At 43.9% G+C, this 18,235-nt stretch overlaps 1 protein-coding gene and 1 long non-coding RNA gene across 7 annotated transcripts in view; both read right to left on the reverse strand.

Moving 5' to 3' along the window:
• The window catches only part of LOC147128549 (uncharacterized), a 34,487-nt gene extending 25,847 nt beyond the window's left edge, over positions 1–8,640 (reverse strand). The window contains exons 1-2 of one of the 2 annotated variants that reach the window (XR_015083995.1): positions 8,456–8,636; positions 6,715–6,768 (exon numbers count right to left, since the gene is read on the reverse strand). This is a non-coding gene — a long non-coding RNA (uncharacterized LOC147128549). Of the gene's footprint in view, positions 1–6,714; positions 6,769–8,455 lie in introns of both variants that reach the window. The other variant, XR_015083996.1, reaches the window with a different exon arrangement.
• A 943-nt stretch (positions 8,641–9,583) lies between these two features.
• utrn (utrophin) overlaps positions 9,584–18,235 on the reverse strand; it is a 114,822-nt gene continuing 106,170 nt past the window's right edge. For all 5 annotated transcript variants that reach the window (XM_086019361.1, XM_086019365.1, XM_086019362.1 and 2 more), the window contains 6 exons: positions 14,924–15,085; positions 14,580–14,847; positions 12,626–12,704; positions 12,432–12,515; positions 11,953–11,978; positions 9,584–11,613 (listed from right to left, as the gene is read on the reverse strand). In XM_086019361.1, coding sequence (XP_085875487.1) covers positions 11,605–11,613; positions 11,953–11,978; positions 12,432–12,515; positions 12,626–12,704; positions 14,580–14,847; positions 14,924–15,085 — 628 coding nt within the window. In that variant the 3' untranslated portion in view covers positions 9,584–11,604. The remainder of the gene's footprint in view (positions 11,614–11,952; positions 11,979–12,431; positions 12,516–12,625; positions 12,705–14,579; positions 14,848–14,923; positions 15,086–18,235) is intronic.

Genomic DNA, 18,235 nt, shown 5'->3' on the forward strand with positions numbered 1-18,235 from the left:
TCACGACGACAACTTGGGAAATGTGGTTGGATTTAAAAGTAGGGACGTAACGGCTAGTCAAAAATCGATCCAACTTCAGGACGACTCCATTAATCGATTCAAGAATTCGATGAATGGATTCCGTGATATTAAATTCATCTAGAAAATGACGTCTTGAAACGTTTTTTTTCATTCCAGATGCATAGATCAAATGATGCGCTTACACCAAAAATCATTGCGTATTGCGTTTGTGGATGGCTGCAGAAGCACACTAGTGCACAGAGACAAGCATGGTAGCAATTTGGGAAAATCGAATCGAAAATCGGGTACTGAAAACCGAATCGAAGCTTGAGTGAATCGTTACATCCCTAAGTAAAAGATGTGAGTACAACGAATCCAATGGTTCCACTTGAAAATATATCGAGATATGTATCGATTGTCCTTTCATTGGAGTGATATCTTTGAAGCAAATGACACATTTACGGTTCTGACGACAAGAAACTCATCGCATCATAGCCTCTCAAACTGAGCCGTACTATGTCGAATCGCAATGCCACTAAATCAAAACAAACAGTGCTTTAAAATGATCCGTCCTTGAATCGTATCATTATCGAGACACATATTGAATCATCTTTCGTCTATATACGCATACACATAGTATATCGTCGCTGTCCTGTGCAAAACACCTGTGTCTATTTTTTTCAATGTTCTTACCTTGACGTGAATGGCGTTCCCGCGTTACGGACGTCGCATTAATGTGAAAATAAAAAAAAATCATTCCAAAATTGGACATAAGTGCATAAAATGCAGCCTACCGACGGTTGGGTGATTTCCCCCCCCCCCCCCCCCCCAAATTACAGTCGTTTACGATTTGAAAACTACATTGGACTACACTGCGACGCCTTCTTCCTGACTGGTAAAAAGCAAAGTGATGACGCGCTTCATTCACCGTCATCCTGCTCCGTGTTGAGGGCCAGCTGTCGAGGAGAAAAGACATTTTACACTAGATTTCCCTTCCAATAGCACCATTCGGAAAGAAGCTGTTCAAAACCAGTGAGTCATTACGCTCAAGTCCATCCAGCTCCCCTTCCCCTACTCCCGAACCCTTTTGAAGATGTCCTTCACCGCATGCGCCTCCAACTATTTTCATGCCCCACAACACTCGGGATTCTTTTGACTTTCCGCGCCGGCAGCAGGGAAAAGGTGTCGATGCGGGCCACTCTCAGCTTTTCCTTATCTTTGAGTTCTTTTTGAAAGCCGCCAGGCTGTGTGCTTCAGGAGACTGCTCCTTCAGGCGGTTATCCAACTCCCACCCTCAGCAACCTGAATGAACCGCGCTCATTCACAGCGCCAAGAGTCTCTGCACCTCGGCAGTGAGAGCTGTTGTGCCTTTGTACGCTTTCTACGCCGCTGGCCCGAGCAGATTGAAGATAGAGACGGCCGCTAGCCTCCATGAAGCGGGGCCTTGGGATCAGGGTTGGAACATTTGAGTTAGTTCCCATTTTGGCTTTTGTTTTTCAAAATTCCCTTAGTTGGAATTCGTTTTTGAGAGCAGATTTGTTGGCTGTTTATTAGTGTTTATTTTTTTCCCCCCGAAACGATTCGTTTTACTTTTGTCAACCTCTCATATATGTGTACAGTGATTTGGCGTTGTTATATAAAGAAAATGGAATTGAATTAAGCAACAGATACTTGCACACAAGCACGTATGTAGACATAATATAACAGTACTCGCATCGCAGACGTATGGTCTTTATCTTCTGCCAAGAACCCTTGTCCCACCCCCTTAACTCATTCACTGCCATTGATGGATTTATTTGTCTTTTCACAATCCGGCCATTCAATCGCAGGAGGTTTTTTTTAAATATTTGTTCAAACGTTAGGGTAAAAGAGGTTCTGAAAAAGTCTGGCAGCAAATGAGTTAACCGCCGGCATCTTGCTTTGTCTCACAGAAAAGTGACAACGCATTATCAGAGAGAAAGACAGACAAAGTATTTTTTCATCCTCGCACTAAAACAAAAGATGATATGAGGTTATGAAAAGCAATTCTGAGGGAATAAAGGAAGGTCAGGAAGGGGAAAAAAAAAAAAAGAGAGCCACCATACTGAAGTGATTTTGTTCCGAATTCACTTAGAGACAAACAGTCGGGAAAAATCTCTCACTGGAGTTGAGTTTGCGTCAGCAACTAATTGAGACGTCACGCTGGGTTGTATTTAAAGGTCTTCTCCTGAAAATGTCATCAAATTGTTGAGCCGGTTGAGTTTGGCTAATGGCTGGGAGCGTTTTGAGGAACGCTCGTGCATAGTCGCAATAATGATGTCTGACGTCGAATCGAGCAAAGCGCCCAATCGCGTCACATTATCCGCCGACCCGTCACGGCCTCTGCGACACTGACGGCAAACGACACATAATTGATCATTAAAAAGTAGCACTGACTGCGCGTGCCGCTCCCAATTTCATTTCGCACCATCCAATTATCTCTTTGAGGCACTTGATTGATATTAACTTTGAAGTCGTTGCTATGCTTTTTGGACTACTTTACAATCCTTGTTTGAGTTTTTGAAACTTTTTAGAGATAAAAATGTCTAGACCGGAATTAAAATGTGCACAGTCCAAATTGAGCCGTGCGCTTGAATAAAACCGTTGTTAATTTATTCCTTTTGCAGCATGATTCAGTGGGCGCTTCGTAAGGAGAAAAAAAAATAATAATCACGAGATAAACTTTTCGCAAGAGCAAAAGAAGCCATCAAATTAATTATACCAAATAATTACAAAGCACTGCAGTGACCGTGAGGACATTCGAGTCAAATTCTCTGTTGTTCTTGGTATAAAATGACTGACGAAAGGATTTCTTGCGCATTCTCTGAACTTGTCAGGTAATTAAACGAGCTAAAATCCCGATTGTCCGTTATATCCGAGCCAACCGAAATAGAGATTCTCTCGACTTGTAGATGGTCAAAGCATCCTAAGCAATTCCACTGTCCCGCATCTGTGTCGGCATGATAGCATTGTTGAAAATCCTCAAACATTTTTATGAAGAATTCTCCAAAAGCCAGCAGATTGTTCACTGGGCAAAGCAGCCGACGGGAGTAAGTAATGATGGAGTTTGGCCGTCTTCCACGCAAGTAAGTTGGACTGCGAAGGCGACCAGCGCCTGAGGCTTTCTCTATGCGGGACCTAAAATCTGCGCTTGCTCTGAAAACGGATTTTTGTATTTTTTCTTTTTGTTTTATTTCAGCAGCTTGGGCCAAAAACATCGTTGTCCGTTATCCTGGAGTGAAACAGACTTCATCCTCAGACACAGCAGAGAATTGCATGTTTTGTCCCATAGTACGTTGACCCTCTATTGACGTTGGCATTTGCCCAGCGCCAAGTGTTCCGATTTACTCCCTCTCGATTTGAAAAGGTGTTCGGTGGCGAACAGAGGGCGTGTATCTCGGTTTGCCGTCTGACGGTAACGGCCTCTGACTTAGCCTTGGGATTTATTCAAGGCGTGTAAGCCAAAGTTCAAGACGTCTCACATGTCTGTAGATCTCGTTCACAATTCCGCTGATGGAAAGGATTCATCCTCACTAGCCACGAATGACAAGCCGGACAGGTAATCTCGGGAGAGTCGAAGTAAAGGGCATCCAATTCGGCTCTGTTGAGGCCTTGTGAGACTTTGTACTTAGGTGAGAAATAGAAAGGGCCAAAGCCCGTCTGAACTGAACTGAAATTCACCACACAAAGCATGGAAATGAGATAGCTATGTGACAGAAAGCTATAGTAGAATTACATTTGATACACACCAAAAAAATGAATGTAATGGTGAGAAGTAGTTAAATGCTATTGCTCCTCAATTGAGCACTGCGTCGCTTTCAGCAATCACCATCTAACATGTGCGCAGGATTTAGAAACAAATGCACAAATTCACTTGACAGGGTCTTCAAGTCATTCCAAAAGTTTGTTTTCTCCTGATTTAAGCGCATCGAAATCAAAAAGGAGCTCGACGGCGTTTTTCGTTTTGCCGTCCCTGCCGATGCGGTGCGCGCGCAAACACCTGGACACGGACGGCGCACTTCCCTGAGAGAGGAACAGACCGGAATAACAACAACAATACAACAACAGACGCTGATGCCAAGCGTGAGATAAATTGGAGAGCTCCTACAGAGATTGAAAATCTGTACTTTGTGTCACCTCTGTGTGTTTTAGTTATCAGTCACACTGCGGGCCCGGCTGAGGAAGCCGCCCTGATATTTGCCACATTTATTTGTTTCCGGGCGCCCGGCGGATTTACTCGTATTGACTTTAAGGAGATATTGAGTTGATACTCTATTCATAAAGCCGGTGTTGATACCCGCACCTGGTTCCTGCGTCCTTTTCTGCTCTGTATTCCTTTCGAATCCAGTCGTCCCTTTCAACTCAGGACCGTGGCTACCTGGTCTGAGATTCTCATTGTGCCAATTAGTAAGGATCAATGTGAGCCTGCCGGGACGCGAACCGATGCATTTTGTTGTCTTTGGTAAACGGTGGCTTATGCGCCGTCAGACAGCTTATCCCTCACCTACTGAGGAATTAGCCTGAATCAATAAGAACAAAACACGAGCGTGCGAGCGTGCTATACCGTCTCCCGCACAAGCTAAGTGCTTGTGTTTACGTTGGGTTTTTCAACGTCGGGGGTATGATGGATAAAGCGAGCAAACAATCTTTGTGGTAAGGAATAAAACAGGCAGTCTAAAGTGGAACCGGCGGTGGGAAGGAACGGAGGGCCTGCTTTACGCCCGTTAGCCAGCTTTACGCTAGCTATCTTATTTTCCTCAGTACGTAGCATTGGATAAGTTTCGGGGGGTTCCATTGGGACAATTTATCAAAGCAACAACTACACAGTATATAACAGAGTCTTGTGTCGTTGCACTTTTAATACGCAAGTACATTTCAGAGTCAGTACTTTTACTGACGTAAAGTAGTTGTGTCTGCTCTGATACTCAAGTGGAAGCGCCAATTTCAAGCATCAGAAAGTGGCCATTATTTCAAAGGAAATACGCCTTGAATCACCCGCACTCTCCTGAAACCGACAGCAACGCGCTAATAGGGTAGCAATGACTGTGGTGCCTGTCTAATAAGACAAACTGGGATCAAATCAAAGAAACTGGAGGAGTTGACCCCCCCCCCCCAAAAAAAACCTTTTCACACATACATTCACAAAGCATGTTTATTTATATGCGAGTGAAATGAGGAAAAGGAGAGGCTGAGAGTGTGTGAATTAAGAGGATAAACGCATGTTCGGAAGAGGGTTCGGCAAAGAGAAAAGCAAGTGTCGAACTCTAAACTGGAGGTGCGCACCCCCGCCTCGGCTACGAGCAATTAAGCTCCAATCAACAATGCCAATGTCCATTGGTTTGTGGCATTCAAAGTACACAAAGGCTGGCCTTGCAGCTATTGGACAGATGATTAGCCTCCGTCATCCCCGATTCAATTACAGCGTTGAAAACCTTTTCCCAAGACTTCTCTGTGTAATTTCCATTGATGCGCTTCCTTGAAGCCTGCCACCGGATTTGAAAATCCCGCATTAGAGCACGCACTTATGTTCAAGTGAAATAACAACAATACCAGCAAACAATCTTTGTGGTAGGAATAAAACGGGCAGTCTAAAGTAGAAGTCCACAGTATATTGCAAGACCTCCGTAAGGCCAAACATCTTCTGACGCTTTCATTGGCACACTTTTTAAGCGGGTTTTGTTTGGTGTCAATTTTACAATCAACTTCAACTGTGAGAAACCATTGCCTTTGTGCACAAAACGCGTTCCCCTAACCAAGGATGCGCGAGTGTGTATTAGCTTGGAAGCTTCCGCAAACCAAGCGTGCGCGTTGCGGCATGAACAAGAGGCAGCCACAAAGCGCCAGCTCGGCTCTGTGACGCCTCGCTCTTTCGGGACATTTCCCAGAGCGCGCGTCTGTGCCGAGGCCTTGGAATGGACGCTTTTAGTGTCAATAAATGTCACAACGTATCTCGGCTGCGCCTTTATAAGTTCACGCGAACGTGTTGACATTGTGGCATTCCAAGGCTCGTTTCTTCTGCCGCCAGCATTTGTCACTGGGGGGCGAACGACAACAAAAAAATAGTCTGTTGTTTCGGCGTGACAAGTGTTGAAGCCAATTTAAATAGCAGTACATCATCTGCATACTAGTTCATTAGTCTAGATTGGCAATTACGTTAGAATGGATAATTGCGGTGCCTGCCGAGAGAGGGAATTCATTTTTTTTCACAAACTTCATCCGAAGCACAATACATGTTTGGGAAGTTATTTCAACGAATAATAGCATTGAGAGGCTTGTGAGTTATTGGCGAGAGCCACATGCTGCTTCATCACATGGAAAGAAATATACATTCTCTAATCACATGTTGCCGCCTGCTCCGGCGAATTGGACTTGCATATCATTGACGACAAGTTTCACTTTATTTTCATCTCAACAACAACTGAAAAATAGGGTATCGCGACTTCGTCATTCACGTGTTTGACATACTCTGCTCAAGTGTGAGGTGCCTCGAAGTTTTCCGACTTCCAATGTCTTTGCGTTTCTCTGCCTCATAATGGACCTGACAACAAGTCGAGATTCACCCCCTAATATTATCTTCTACTCAAAAGCTGTGCTGCTCTCCAATCCAAAGCGATGTGACGCTGTCATAGCGGCGTCTAATTGTCATTACAGTGGTTGACAAACCTGTATTTCACAGACACGCTGAGCGAGACCTACCTGTTCAAAAATGGACAGTGGACCCTCACGTGGTTCAGCAACAGCAGAAAGTCCCTGGGTAAAAAAAAACCAAAACATGTTTTTTTTTCATTGCAGTTGTTATGACAATCAATTACTTGGGAATCTTCTCTATTTGCAGGCTGATTTGGTCCCTATCCTGCCCCTACACTGTGCTTAATAAACATATTCGCCACTGGCAGTAAACCGTCAACAGCTTGACTCCAGTTTACAAATATAAAGGACAACGGCAGTGAATGAGTTAATTACACGGCCTCTCTTCCAGTAGAGCTCAGTGCTGCCAGGCTTGTTGTGGCAACACGCGGTACTACATCGAAGGCGCGCAACTCTAAATTGAAACTTGCTTGCATAACCCATGGAAAACTCACTAAAAATGCCCAACATAGTCGGGGCACGAATGATGAATGGCGATGCAGCGGGGGAACATGGTATAGAAAATGAAGAGATGGATGGATGGATGCATTGTTTTGGAACATCAACGAGCACAAGCGAGACGTACGAGCAACATTGTTTTGCCTCAGGCTGAAGGTTTCTCATGAATAGCAAACATCTATTGTTATGGAGTAACACATGCGGACGAAGGGCTTGCATACATCAGCAAGTAAATGGATTCTCAATCACTCTCAGCCCGCCGCTGCGCGGTCAATATCAATTTCATCCAGGGCCGCAGCACAACAAAGGTGTACTTCATATTTCCCCGCAAATATTTCGGCGAGCCGCCCTCAGGTCAACGTGAAATTGACGTGTTTAATTAAAGCCCGCTCTTTCTGTGTTTACAAGCGCTTTGGATGCTGAGCCTCGAAGCGCAGGGTCCGGGCGCGAGTCCGATAAGCTCCGGTCTGCCCGCCTGACCGAACGCCGGCCGGGCGGCCCGCCCGCTAATGAAAGTGCTGGATGCAGAATGATTCCCCGAGCACTTCCACTTGCTCCCAGCTTACGCGCACAGCAATTTGACTGTGTCTGCTTTCATTAGCGCTCGGCCCTAACCCGGCATCACTCACCAAGAGGACTGATGCACACTATCCCTGTTTGCTTTAACAATAAAAATGAGACATGCCGTTTATGAACACATTTTATGGTGCCACAGGCTGTGGTAATGATGGATAATAGTAAGCTCATGAAAATGGAGTGTAAAAGTGCAGAGGAGTTTGCAATGACATGTTCTGTGTGGCCCCACTCGTTAAACGTGGCAGTTAATATTGTGTTTGTGGAATAAGAATTAAGCAGCTTCGTCAATCCATTTTCATCGATGTCAGGGTGCAGCCATTTTGTCCTCTGCTGCCCTCTGCTGTCAACTAAAAATGACATCAAAGCTCAGAGTCTCAGGCTTGCATTGCGAATGTGGGGTTTTAAGCCTCATTTTGTATACAATTGAACATTGTAAACATTAGCATAGTGTTCAATTTTGTTTTATGCCTGTTTTTGTTTGAACATTGTAACCATTCCGTCTTAGTTTTATTTACAGACAAATATTTATTGAAATTTTTTATCAGGAAACAGGGGTCCTATAGTTCACAAACTTGAAGTGTAAAATTTAGATCAGTTTTGGATTCTGCAGCCCAAAAAATAGTTAAAATTCGCTCTCAGAGCCAACTCATCAAAAATTGTGTTCCCGGTGTAGTTAAACTACACGTAACTAGGCAACCCGCCCGTGGCTAAAGTAGCGCTATAACACGCACACAAAAATTATTTCAACTGCATGTCTCCTATCACAACGTCTTACCGGTGCCTCTCCGGTGTTTTCAGTAGTTTGTAGTTTATTTTTGCGTTCGGGGTTTCAAACAAGACGCTCATCTTCCTTCTGCGTGCCGCTGTCAGTTACTTGGTTTAAATTGGTTGCACCTGCTGCGTGAGGTCGGGAAGCAGGTGTGCCGTGTGTGTCCTTCCGGTCTCTTGTAGTTCTTCAGCCATTTTTGTAGTTTGTTGACAACACTTGGTACAAAATAAGCGATGTGGGTGAAACGAACCCATACGCTAATTGCTCATTATTTTAAAACAATGGAATAAGGTACAAACTTGTTTTTGCCTGTGTGTGTGTGTGTGTGTGTAATGAAAGAAGAGACTCATCTTTCATTTGGTATTTTTTGTACATAGTCATAAAACACAATATTCTGTGAGCCTTGAAAAATCAGTCAGGGAACTTGTTTTTTTTCCCTTTCTTGCTGCACTAGAAAAAAAGTAATTGTGCATCCACTAAAGTAGGTGGCAGTGGATTGTCAGAGTGTGCACAGCTCATACAATGTTGTGCTGAGGTGTACTTCTTTATGTACATGATAGAGATGCACTGCTGTATTGGAAGTATAGAGTACATTTGCCAACTCATGGCTAACATAATAGCATAATGAGCCATTCTGTGTGGCTGCCTCTCTTCCTCAACAACCGCATCCTTCCCCCTGTGCCAGGCTAGCCTTCACCCCCCCCCCCCCCCCAAAAAAAAACCTTGGGCTCGAAAGGGACAGCTGTCGGATGGACAGCGCCAGCCAAGCCACTGCTGCCGCATGAATGGCGGCAAATAAATGATTTTACCTCCAGCGTCTCCAGCCAAGACCTTCAGGTTTGACCCGACAAATAGCCAGTCAAGGCCCTTTAGGGGACCAGCAGAGGCCACATATGCCAATCAAACTTTTTTTCACTCCTCTTGATTTTTTTCCCCCAAGGAATGTGTCACATTACAACTTTATTCCCTTAAATTTCCAACTAGTTATTCATTGATGACCACAAGTGGGCAACCAGGACGAGTACGGGAAACAAAAGATTCAGTCACTGCAAACAGTAACAACAACGGCATGCGTTACTTGACAACGACAATCATCATTTTACAAAAGAATTCCATCATAAAAGCGCAAGCGGATTGTTATAAAATTTTTATTTGGAAATAAAACAATGTTGCCATTTTACACATAATGTGGTCCATCTATTTTACATACCGGGAAAAAGGGGGGGGGGCAGGGGGGAGGTAAACCACAGTTCTGCCATTGTAACGTATCCGGTAAAATAATCACCCATATGGAGCTACAGTCTGAGAGGGGGAGGGAGAGAGATTATAGTAGTGTTGTTAAGTCTCACAAGTCGTACATGACACACCATAGCATTTTAATAGCGCCACAAAACCAAAGGAAGAACTCGCACGCTTCAGCAGGACCAAATTGTGGTACAGTAACAGTGACTCGAATGTCTCCAAACAAAAATAAGAACGTGCTATCTCCTCAATGCAGTGTATGCGGATACAGTGAGTCCAAACAAACGTGTCCGAATGGGGCTGAGGTAGCAAGGCAATAAATGGCTTTCCTCTTGATTGATCTTTTTTTTTTTTTTTAACCCGAAACCACCCCCCCAACACACACACACACACATTGTCTTACAATGAATGTAATTGTCCAAAATGTCTCCTTGTACACACTTACTTGCCGCCCGCGCGTGGAATGGCAAACTGTTTAGGCGCAAACACAGTTGCAATGAAGTCTCTCGGCGCATTGATGACGGCTTAGAGTGTTAGGGACACACTGAAAAGACGCTGGAAAAAAAGACGAGAACATTAGCGACAATACAAAAGTAAAAGTCGGAAAGTGACGACTCACTTGGGAACGCGCTGGCGCCTTGAGATACGAGCGGCCCGACGTACAACTTTTTAGATACGAGCAGCCGTTCAGCGACAGCGAACGCAATTCAGCTCGGCTGTCAAACTAAGAGAATTACACTTTGTCCATTTTAAAAAAAACAGACTACTTCCGTTAGGTTAATGCTAACACACAATGAAAAATGTCAGGCGGGCTAACAAATAGCATCTATGGGGCGCTTTGAAATTGCTTTCAGGAATGGTTATTTGAACACAAACAGAAAGACATCGCAATACTCCCAGGCATATATTTTTTATCCTCTGCAAAGAATGACATAAGGTTACCGAGTCACACCCAGTAAGCCGTAAAACTCTTCGTTTGTCTGCATGACTGTAAAATACTGCCACTCGGTGGCCAAGTCATGCAAACCAGAAGGAGTTCAAATGAAGTATTATGCACAAACTGATTATGTTATGACTAGATATTTTCATAAAGTTCTATTCGATGGAGTGCTATTTTCTTGATCAAAAAACACATTACAAATGTTTTTGTTGTTTTTTGGAGGGACGCTAGAATGAATGAATGTAACTGCCATTCATTTCAATGGGGAAAAGATGATTTGCAATAAGAGTGTTTTGAGTTACGAGAGTGATCACAGGACAAATTAAACTTGTATCTCAAGGCACCACCGTATTGGTATTTTGGTCAGAAAAAAATACTGCAAGAAAGAAATCCTATAGTCAAAATGTTGTAAAAAAAAAAAAAAAGTTGGAATAGTTGCATTAAACGTACTTTCATAACATTTTTTTTTTATCTTCACAAGATTCCGACTATATTTTTGTGATTTTTTAAACTTATTTCTGGTCATATTGTTACCCTGTTTTTTTTTTTTTTTCAATTTCAGTATGGCCCTAGTACTCATTTGTATTTTAAAGGTAACTCTGCAAAACAAATCAATTTTGAAGGTCCTCACACTTGAGCTTTTGAATGAGCAAGTGTGTACGCTCCCACAAGTGAGTTTGAGAAGATGGAAGGAGAGGAATGACAAAGGAAAAGTAGCAGATTGCTTCCCGGTGAACCTCTGAAGGAATAAAAAACATGAATTTAAATTAAAAAAAAAAAAAAGGGGGGGGTATATAATACAAAGCTTGTGTGTCCATATCGAGGGCTAAAAGCGGCTAGGATGTACAGTTGTTGACGTTGTGCACTTTGCATAGTAGACGAGGGCGACAAGGTTGGATGAAGTGGATGAGCTGTCGGGTCCCGGGGAGGATGGGAGGGGGGCGTCTTTGGGGTCATAGGTCGTGTTATGTGGTCACATCACCTGCAACGCAACACAAATGACATCGAGTATTACACTTCAAATTCAAAAGGACACTGTGCGATGTAGTAGAAGGCAATTTTCAAATTGTAAAGGCTGGAATAAAAAACAAAAAACATTCATTTGGGTGTGTGTGTGTGTGGTTTTTTTTATAAGTGCAAATGTGTTTTTAGTGTTTTTACAACTATTCCAAAAACTCTTCTATATGCACTTTGAGTATTGTGGATTTGCAGCTTGGTCTGTAAGCGGTGTGGATTGTATTATAATAAGACTAAGAATCGCAGGGGAAAAGACCGCAGCCTGCGTGTGCGTGAAGTTCACTCCCAAACCGTGTCATCTTACCTGCGGTCTGGACGAGTGGCTTGAGGCTGTGGGAGACAAAACAGACACAATCTCGTCCTGTTTCCAAAACAACATCATTTAAAACCACAAAAAACAACTTGAGAAATTCTGCGCGATGCCACTTTAGTCGCTGTAACTCAGAGTCGAATTTTCATTTGTTTTTTTGTGTGTTTTTTTTTCAATGCGCGCAATGTTTTTACCGCTTGCAACCACCCATTAAGAGAGTTTAGAGTCTGATCATAAAGTTGCAGCAGTTTAATGTAATTGAAGACGTATTACAGGCTTATTTTGGACACGCCCGCCTAGTCGTTTGTCTCGTCCGCGCGGACCCCCGCCCGGGGTGTGAGCTGTTAAACACGGACGACAGGTGCTGACCAGCAGTCTTGCTGAGCATGATGGATTGACGCCGCTATCATGCGGTAAGGGCGAGGGGGAGGAGGATTTTTTTTGGGGGGGGGGGGGGGGGGGGGGCAACTTACGACTGCATGCAGGGAAGGAGTTGTTAATCTGCTCCATGACATCAGCCAGATCAGAGCTGCTGTTGTGAGGGTCCAGCAGCTCATCTGAACACACACGCGCACACACATGCACAGAGTTGGATTCCATTTCAGCTCGAGAGAAGAAACGCTGCGCCTTGAGCGCTCTTCAAGGTGTTTGCTGCTGAGTGCTTCACCTGAGTTCTCTGTAAGTGGTTCTCCATCTTGGGCGGCGGGAGAAGACGAAAGTCCATTTACCCTCAAGTCCACCGCTGGCTGCAAGAGGAAAGCAACACAAAAAAGACAAATAGAAGTCGTGAGGAGGCAATCAAACGGGCCCTGGCATCACATTTTGAGGGCAAGTTCACTGTAAAGGGACAAATCGATCCTTAAATGGCAGACTTACATTGGTAAAAATGTCTCAACTCCCCTCTGAGCTCATCAGTGCGGCACATGGTTATAATAGTTTAGGGTTTTTCATTATAGTTATTTTTTAATTGACTTTTGTTTGTTAAATTCAGTTGCTTTTAACTCATTTTAAGAGCAGCTTTGTTAGTTGGCATCATTCTCTTCATTTTTATGTTTAGTTTGACGGTAAACGTGAAATGGGAGTGACATTAAACAGCTTAACGCCTCTTTGGATGAACTGTACATTTATTTGCCAAACTGCTGCTTATCATGAAGTGTGTTGAGTGGAGTCAAAGCAAAAAAAACAAAACAAAACAAAACTATTATGACTATCTCAAGGCAAATTGTAGTTTAAATTTATTGCCAAGCAGTACAAATCTGTCGGACAAGTCCACGGCTAAGCAACCCATAGAAATGGTCAAATTGACCGTAAAATGTGCTTTCCTGCTTTTTCATGATAGAGAGGACTCCTGAAATTCGTTTCCTCCAAAAAACTGTCCTTGTAATAAAAATGGCACCGCTGGAACAGGCACGGACGGTGCCGAAGCAATGCTAATATTCACTTTTTCTGGCTCGCAGCGCACAACGATAAGAGCAAAGCGTGTCATCGGAATGACTGCGGACAGCTTTCCAGATGGCGCAAACAGGCAATTTATAGCCGCTGACATTTCGAGCACCGTCCCGCACTCCCTCCCTTTAGCGCTCAAAGCCAAATCAATGTTGCCAATATCCCCTCTTCCTCTTCTTTCTCATCCGCCGTTGGCCGCCGTGCTAACGCGTTGAAAAAGTCCAACAACTGCGTTCTCCTCTCACATTAGCTACGGTCAAAGCTCCCTCGGATTAGAGCGCAGCACTGTGAAGCTGATATTAAGCTAGCCGCCAGTTCGGCTACTCTTGCGCGAGTCCGGGAGAAACTGGCCGCATCGTTAGGTACACCTGAACCGGAGTTGAAGAATAAGGCTCACTTTGGATTGACACTCGCAGTGTTCCAGCAGGCTGCTCAGCCTTGAAATTGTCAGGATTTTGAAATTAATTTTCCCCATAATACCAATAATCCCAAAGCCAAATGAACATACTGTGAAGTGAATACATCTCAGACAGTGTCACTCTCCAAAGTTACATTTGCTAAGGCTGAATTTTGATTGCAAGTCTTGGCTCTCAAAGGAGTGTGCAGGTGTCCACGGAGCTGCTTCCAGAGCACATGTCTCGCTTCTCTGCTTTGCTGGCATTGCTATTCGCTACAAACAATGACATCTGGGAGGACATTCATTCCGGGGGGAAAACAAATGTGGAAGTTATTAAAAGGAGAAGGATTGCGAACGAGGCTGGAGGGCTAATCGGGGAAATTAGCATACAGCGTTCCTCAATGACATCGCAGTTCGTCGCCCGCACCGAAGCTGTATTGCGTGTTTCAAAAGTCTACTTTAAGTTGAAAGGAAGGGGTAAAACTACTAAAAATGGTTTTGATATGGTCTCTCTCATCTAATGCGGATGGGTCTACTCGAGAACGTTTCCCGCACCATAAGCGGGGGTTTACAGATTTGGAATACACTTATCAAATTTATTGTAGTAAGGTTAAGAATTTTTGATTTTAAAAATGATGACTATTTATACAAGATTACAATTTCTTAAAAAAAAAAAAACCCGACTTTATTCTCATCTTGTCATTGTGACTTCTTGACAAACTAAAATGCGCAACGGGCTGGAACATTTCCCTGGTGCTAAACGGGAGTCGGAGCTCACCTGGTGCAGGAGTTGCCTCAGGCGATGGAGCTGCGACTCCAGCTGCTTGTTGTGGTCCTCCAGGATGTGCATGCGGGCCTCCAGGCGACCCTTGTGCCGCCGCAGCAGCTTGGCCTCGGCCAGGAGGTCGGCCTCATCGGGGTGAGCGGCCGACGAGGGCGGGTCCTCCGACTCCCACGGGCTTGCGGCGGGGGCGCCCCGCTGCTGCTGCTGCTGCTGCTGCCGCCGCTGCTGCTGCTTCAGCTGCTCGTACTCCCTCTGGAGGCTCCTGGAATCCAAACCTTCCCGTGTCACGGCTGCGAGCGCTGGAGCCTCTCAAGGCGCAGGGCGACCATCGACGCTACCTTTGCTCTTCCTCCAGGCGATTGATGACCCGCTCCAGCTCGCCACGCTCCTCCCTCTCCACGGCCTGAAGGATCTGCGCGGGGCTCTGAGGCTGACTGCGGGGCGAGGCCTCGCCTCCCAGCGTCTGACAGTACTGAAGGATCAGCGTGTGCTCGTCGTCCCTGAGTAAAAAGAAAAAAAAAAAAGATATATATACATTTTCAACTAATTAATCGCAACATTTTCCACAATTGATCGCGATTAATCGCATTTTTCAACTACAATTTTTTTTAAAAAGCTTGTGGGAACCGATATTTGAGTAAAAACTTGGAATTAATGTGGAGAAAAACAAAAGTATATTTTGATTCAAAGACTGTTCTAATAGCTTTCTCTCATCCTCAAATACGATTCCTTTCCTGTTAAATACAACGGTTGAACGACCAAAAATGTACAACTAATATGCCATTTGAATTTGGCTTTGCAAAGTGTGCAAAATATTTTGGATTTCTCCATTGAGCAACTTTTTACGGTAAAACGTAAAAGTCTGTCTTTGTGACAGTGACTCTCCTCTAGGTTTGACTGCACAGTGAGCAGAGGTCAGCTGCAACAGGAAGTATATACAATTTTTAGTGCATTTTAAAATTGTAATTCATCTCAAATCTGAATTTGCTTTTCAAGTCTTGAATGAAATTCCACTGAGCATATTTAGACGATAAATATAACGTGATTTTTTTAACGGGGGTGGGTGGGTGGCTGGGGGAGAATTCCATCCAAGCGTGTAAGCCAACAAATGGATTAATAAAATATATTGTAGCTTCACAATGTTACATGAAGCTATTTTGGCACAGCTTTGCTTTAAGCTCCGCAAAGCTCGCATATACAGCAGCGCATTTATCTAGCTGATAAAAGTGGAATGAAGGGGGATTTAATGCAGGTGCACCGGGGCAGATGGGAGGATTAGGTGGGAGCTGGAGAGAAATTAATGCGGTGTTTTGGTGTATATGTGCTTTTGCTCCATCTGTTTACACGCTGTATCTGACCTGACCAGAGTGTCGCCATGTTTTTTTTGTTTTTTTTTCCCAGATTGTCAATGAAAAACATTCAAATATATCACGTTTAAAGGGAGGACTTTTCAAAGACGCTTCGCACGAAACGTTCATCCAAAGCATCCGAGCTCATCCTGCCACAAACATGGCTGGCATACTGTGGATACACTCCTCTCCGTATGTGTTGCAATAGACTGAAAAGGTTTGGGTTTACCATCAAAAGTTAGGAGATGGAGATTTCAGTTCAGACGTGGCGCATACATTCTAAGTGCTCACTCAGAGAGACATCAAACAAATGTACACAGTCTACCAACCTTGCTTTCTCTCATTTCAGCATTAAACTGCATTTGCATTAAGTGTGCAATAGAGCAGAGAGATATTGTATCCTTGCCGAAAAAAAATGCTGTCGTGGCACCATCTTCATCTGTGATCTCCAGCAGGTACTTAAGTGTTGACTGTAAATGTGGCGTTGAAGCTTATCAGGATGATGCAGGATGCAAAAAGCTCATGTGAGATCATCACATGTGCTCGAAAGCAATGAAAGACAACATACTGTCTAGGTCATTGCCGAATTGCACCATTTTGTTATGATATAAGCACATCTATTAAGGCTCTCGGATAGGACGTTTGTTGTTTTGGCACGTTTAGTGTGTCCTCCACCCGCATTCAGATAACTCCCGTCGTCATCGCAGTTCAAATGTGCATCCGTTCACTTTTGTTGGCTGATGCATCTGCTCACAACTCCACGGGGATATAACGACATAAAAAGAACAATACCTTTCTTCTTCCTCTCCTTTTTTCTTTTCCCCAAACAACTCTTTGCATTAAGGGACGTATTTAAAGCACCGTTTCCGTTGTGAAAGGAAGAGATTTGTGACAACCCTATCATGCCATTCCGAAGAAAAGCAATGACAAACGTCAACGAGTTTGCTGTCTGAAAAAGAGGAGAATTACACCTCAGTTGTGGGAAGATGTGCTACAACCGTGCTAAAGCACAATTCAATAGCTAGCCAGCTAACAGAACGCTAACAACCAAACGCAGTCAACTTCCGCTCTCGTGCGGTTCATCGCCCAGTGTCATCAAGTACACACTTTGCTGCTTTAATAGAATTTGTGCCGAGAGAATATATACGCCCGTGAGTATTTCTTGTATGCTCTGTTTGTATGTGTCGCTGCTCTAAGTGGCAAAATGGCTTGGGTAAAAGGAGTCATTGTGGGTGCGCGTGAGCTTAGGACATGGCCGCTGGGACTTTTAGGTAGCATTCGAGGCATGAAGGCGGGCTTAAATGACACCAAAGCAAGCAGCTGAGGAAGAAACAGGGAGAGGGAGGAAACATGAAAAGCGGAGGAAAAACAAAATGCCGGAGCTCTACTGTAAAAAGGGAAATTCAACAAAATTCTATGGCAGAGCCTTTGAAGGTTACAATTTCAAAGTAGCCTTGAAATCATAATATGTTGGTGCAGCGTTGCTGTCAGAGTTTTTGCTGTCACATCCATTCAGGAGTATTAAGTGGGACACCTTGAGCCCTTCAGCCTACAAGCACCGAATACTCATTTAAAAGAGAATTAACGTGTAATAAAAGTAGACAACTCTTGTCATGAAATTGGGACATGTAGCGGGTATTGAAGAAGAATTGCTGAAATACACGCCACAACTATATTAAAACAATGAGTTATCCACCACAAGACATGTTGTTGTTTTTTTACATTTTTAAATGTCAGATTTTCTTTACAGTTGTTTTTAATTAGGAAAAAGTCAATCTCACATTAGATTTACTTCCATTATCGACTTTCCCTTTGCTTAGCCCAACACTTAAACACACCATTTAAAAGGTAATACTTCCCTTTTCCACAAAAAGCATGGAGGGGAATTCAAAGTCGGATGGATGTGTGGATGATATGAAAAAGCAAAAAAATAAATAAATAAAAATAAAAAAATTCAAAGTGACGGATATTAAAAAGCAGGGGTGAAAAACAGCGGCGGGGAGTCGTGGCCCTCGGTGACTTGGACGGCAACAAAAACAGCCGACTTGCTAATTAAGGATTCCCTTTTGGACACCAGTGACACACAAACACACACGCAATATTCGGCATGTGAGTGCACGGCTGGCAGCAAGTCGGGACGAGCGTGAGCAGGATGCGAGCAAGCCGGCAGCCGCGAGCCAACATGCCATTGCGTCATTAAGGCGTGCGCTCTGTTCCTTCATGTTCTGACGATGAGCAAAGCACCACCATCACTATCGTAAACACTCGCAAAAGTGAATTCGGAGATTAGCTTCGAAATGA

The sequence above is a fragment of the Filicampus tigris genome, chromosome 20 (genome assembly GCF_054856515.1).
Source record: "Filicampus tigris isolate MCC_2025a chromosome 20, RoL_Ftig_1.0, whole genome shotgun sequence".
Classification (NCBI taxonomy): domain Eukaryota; kingdom Metazoa; phylum Chordata; class Actinopteri; order Syngnathiformes; family Syngnathidae; genus Filicampus; species Filicampus tigris.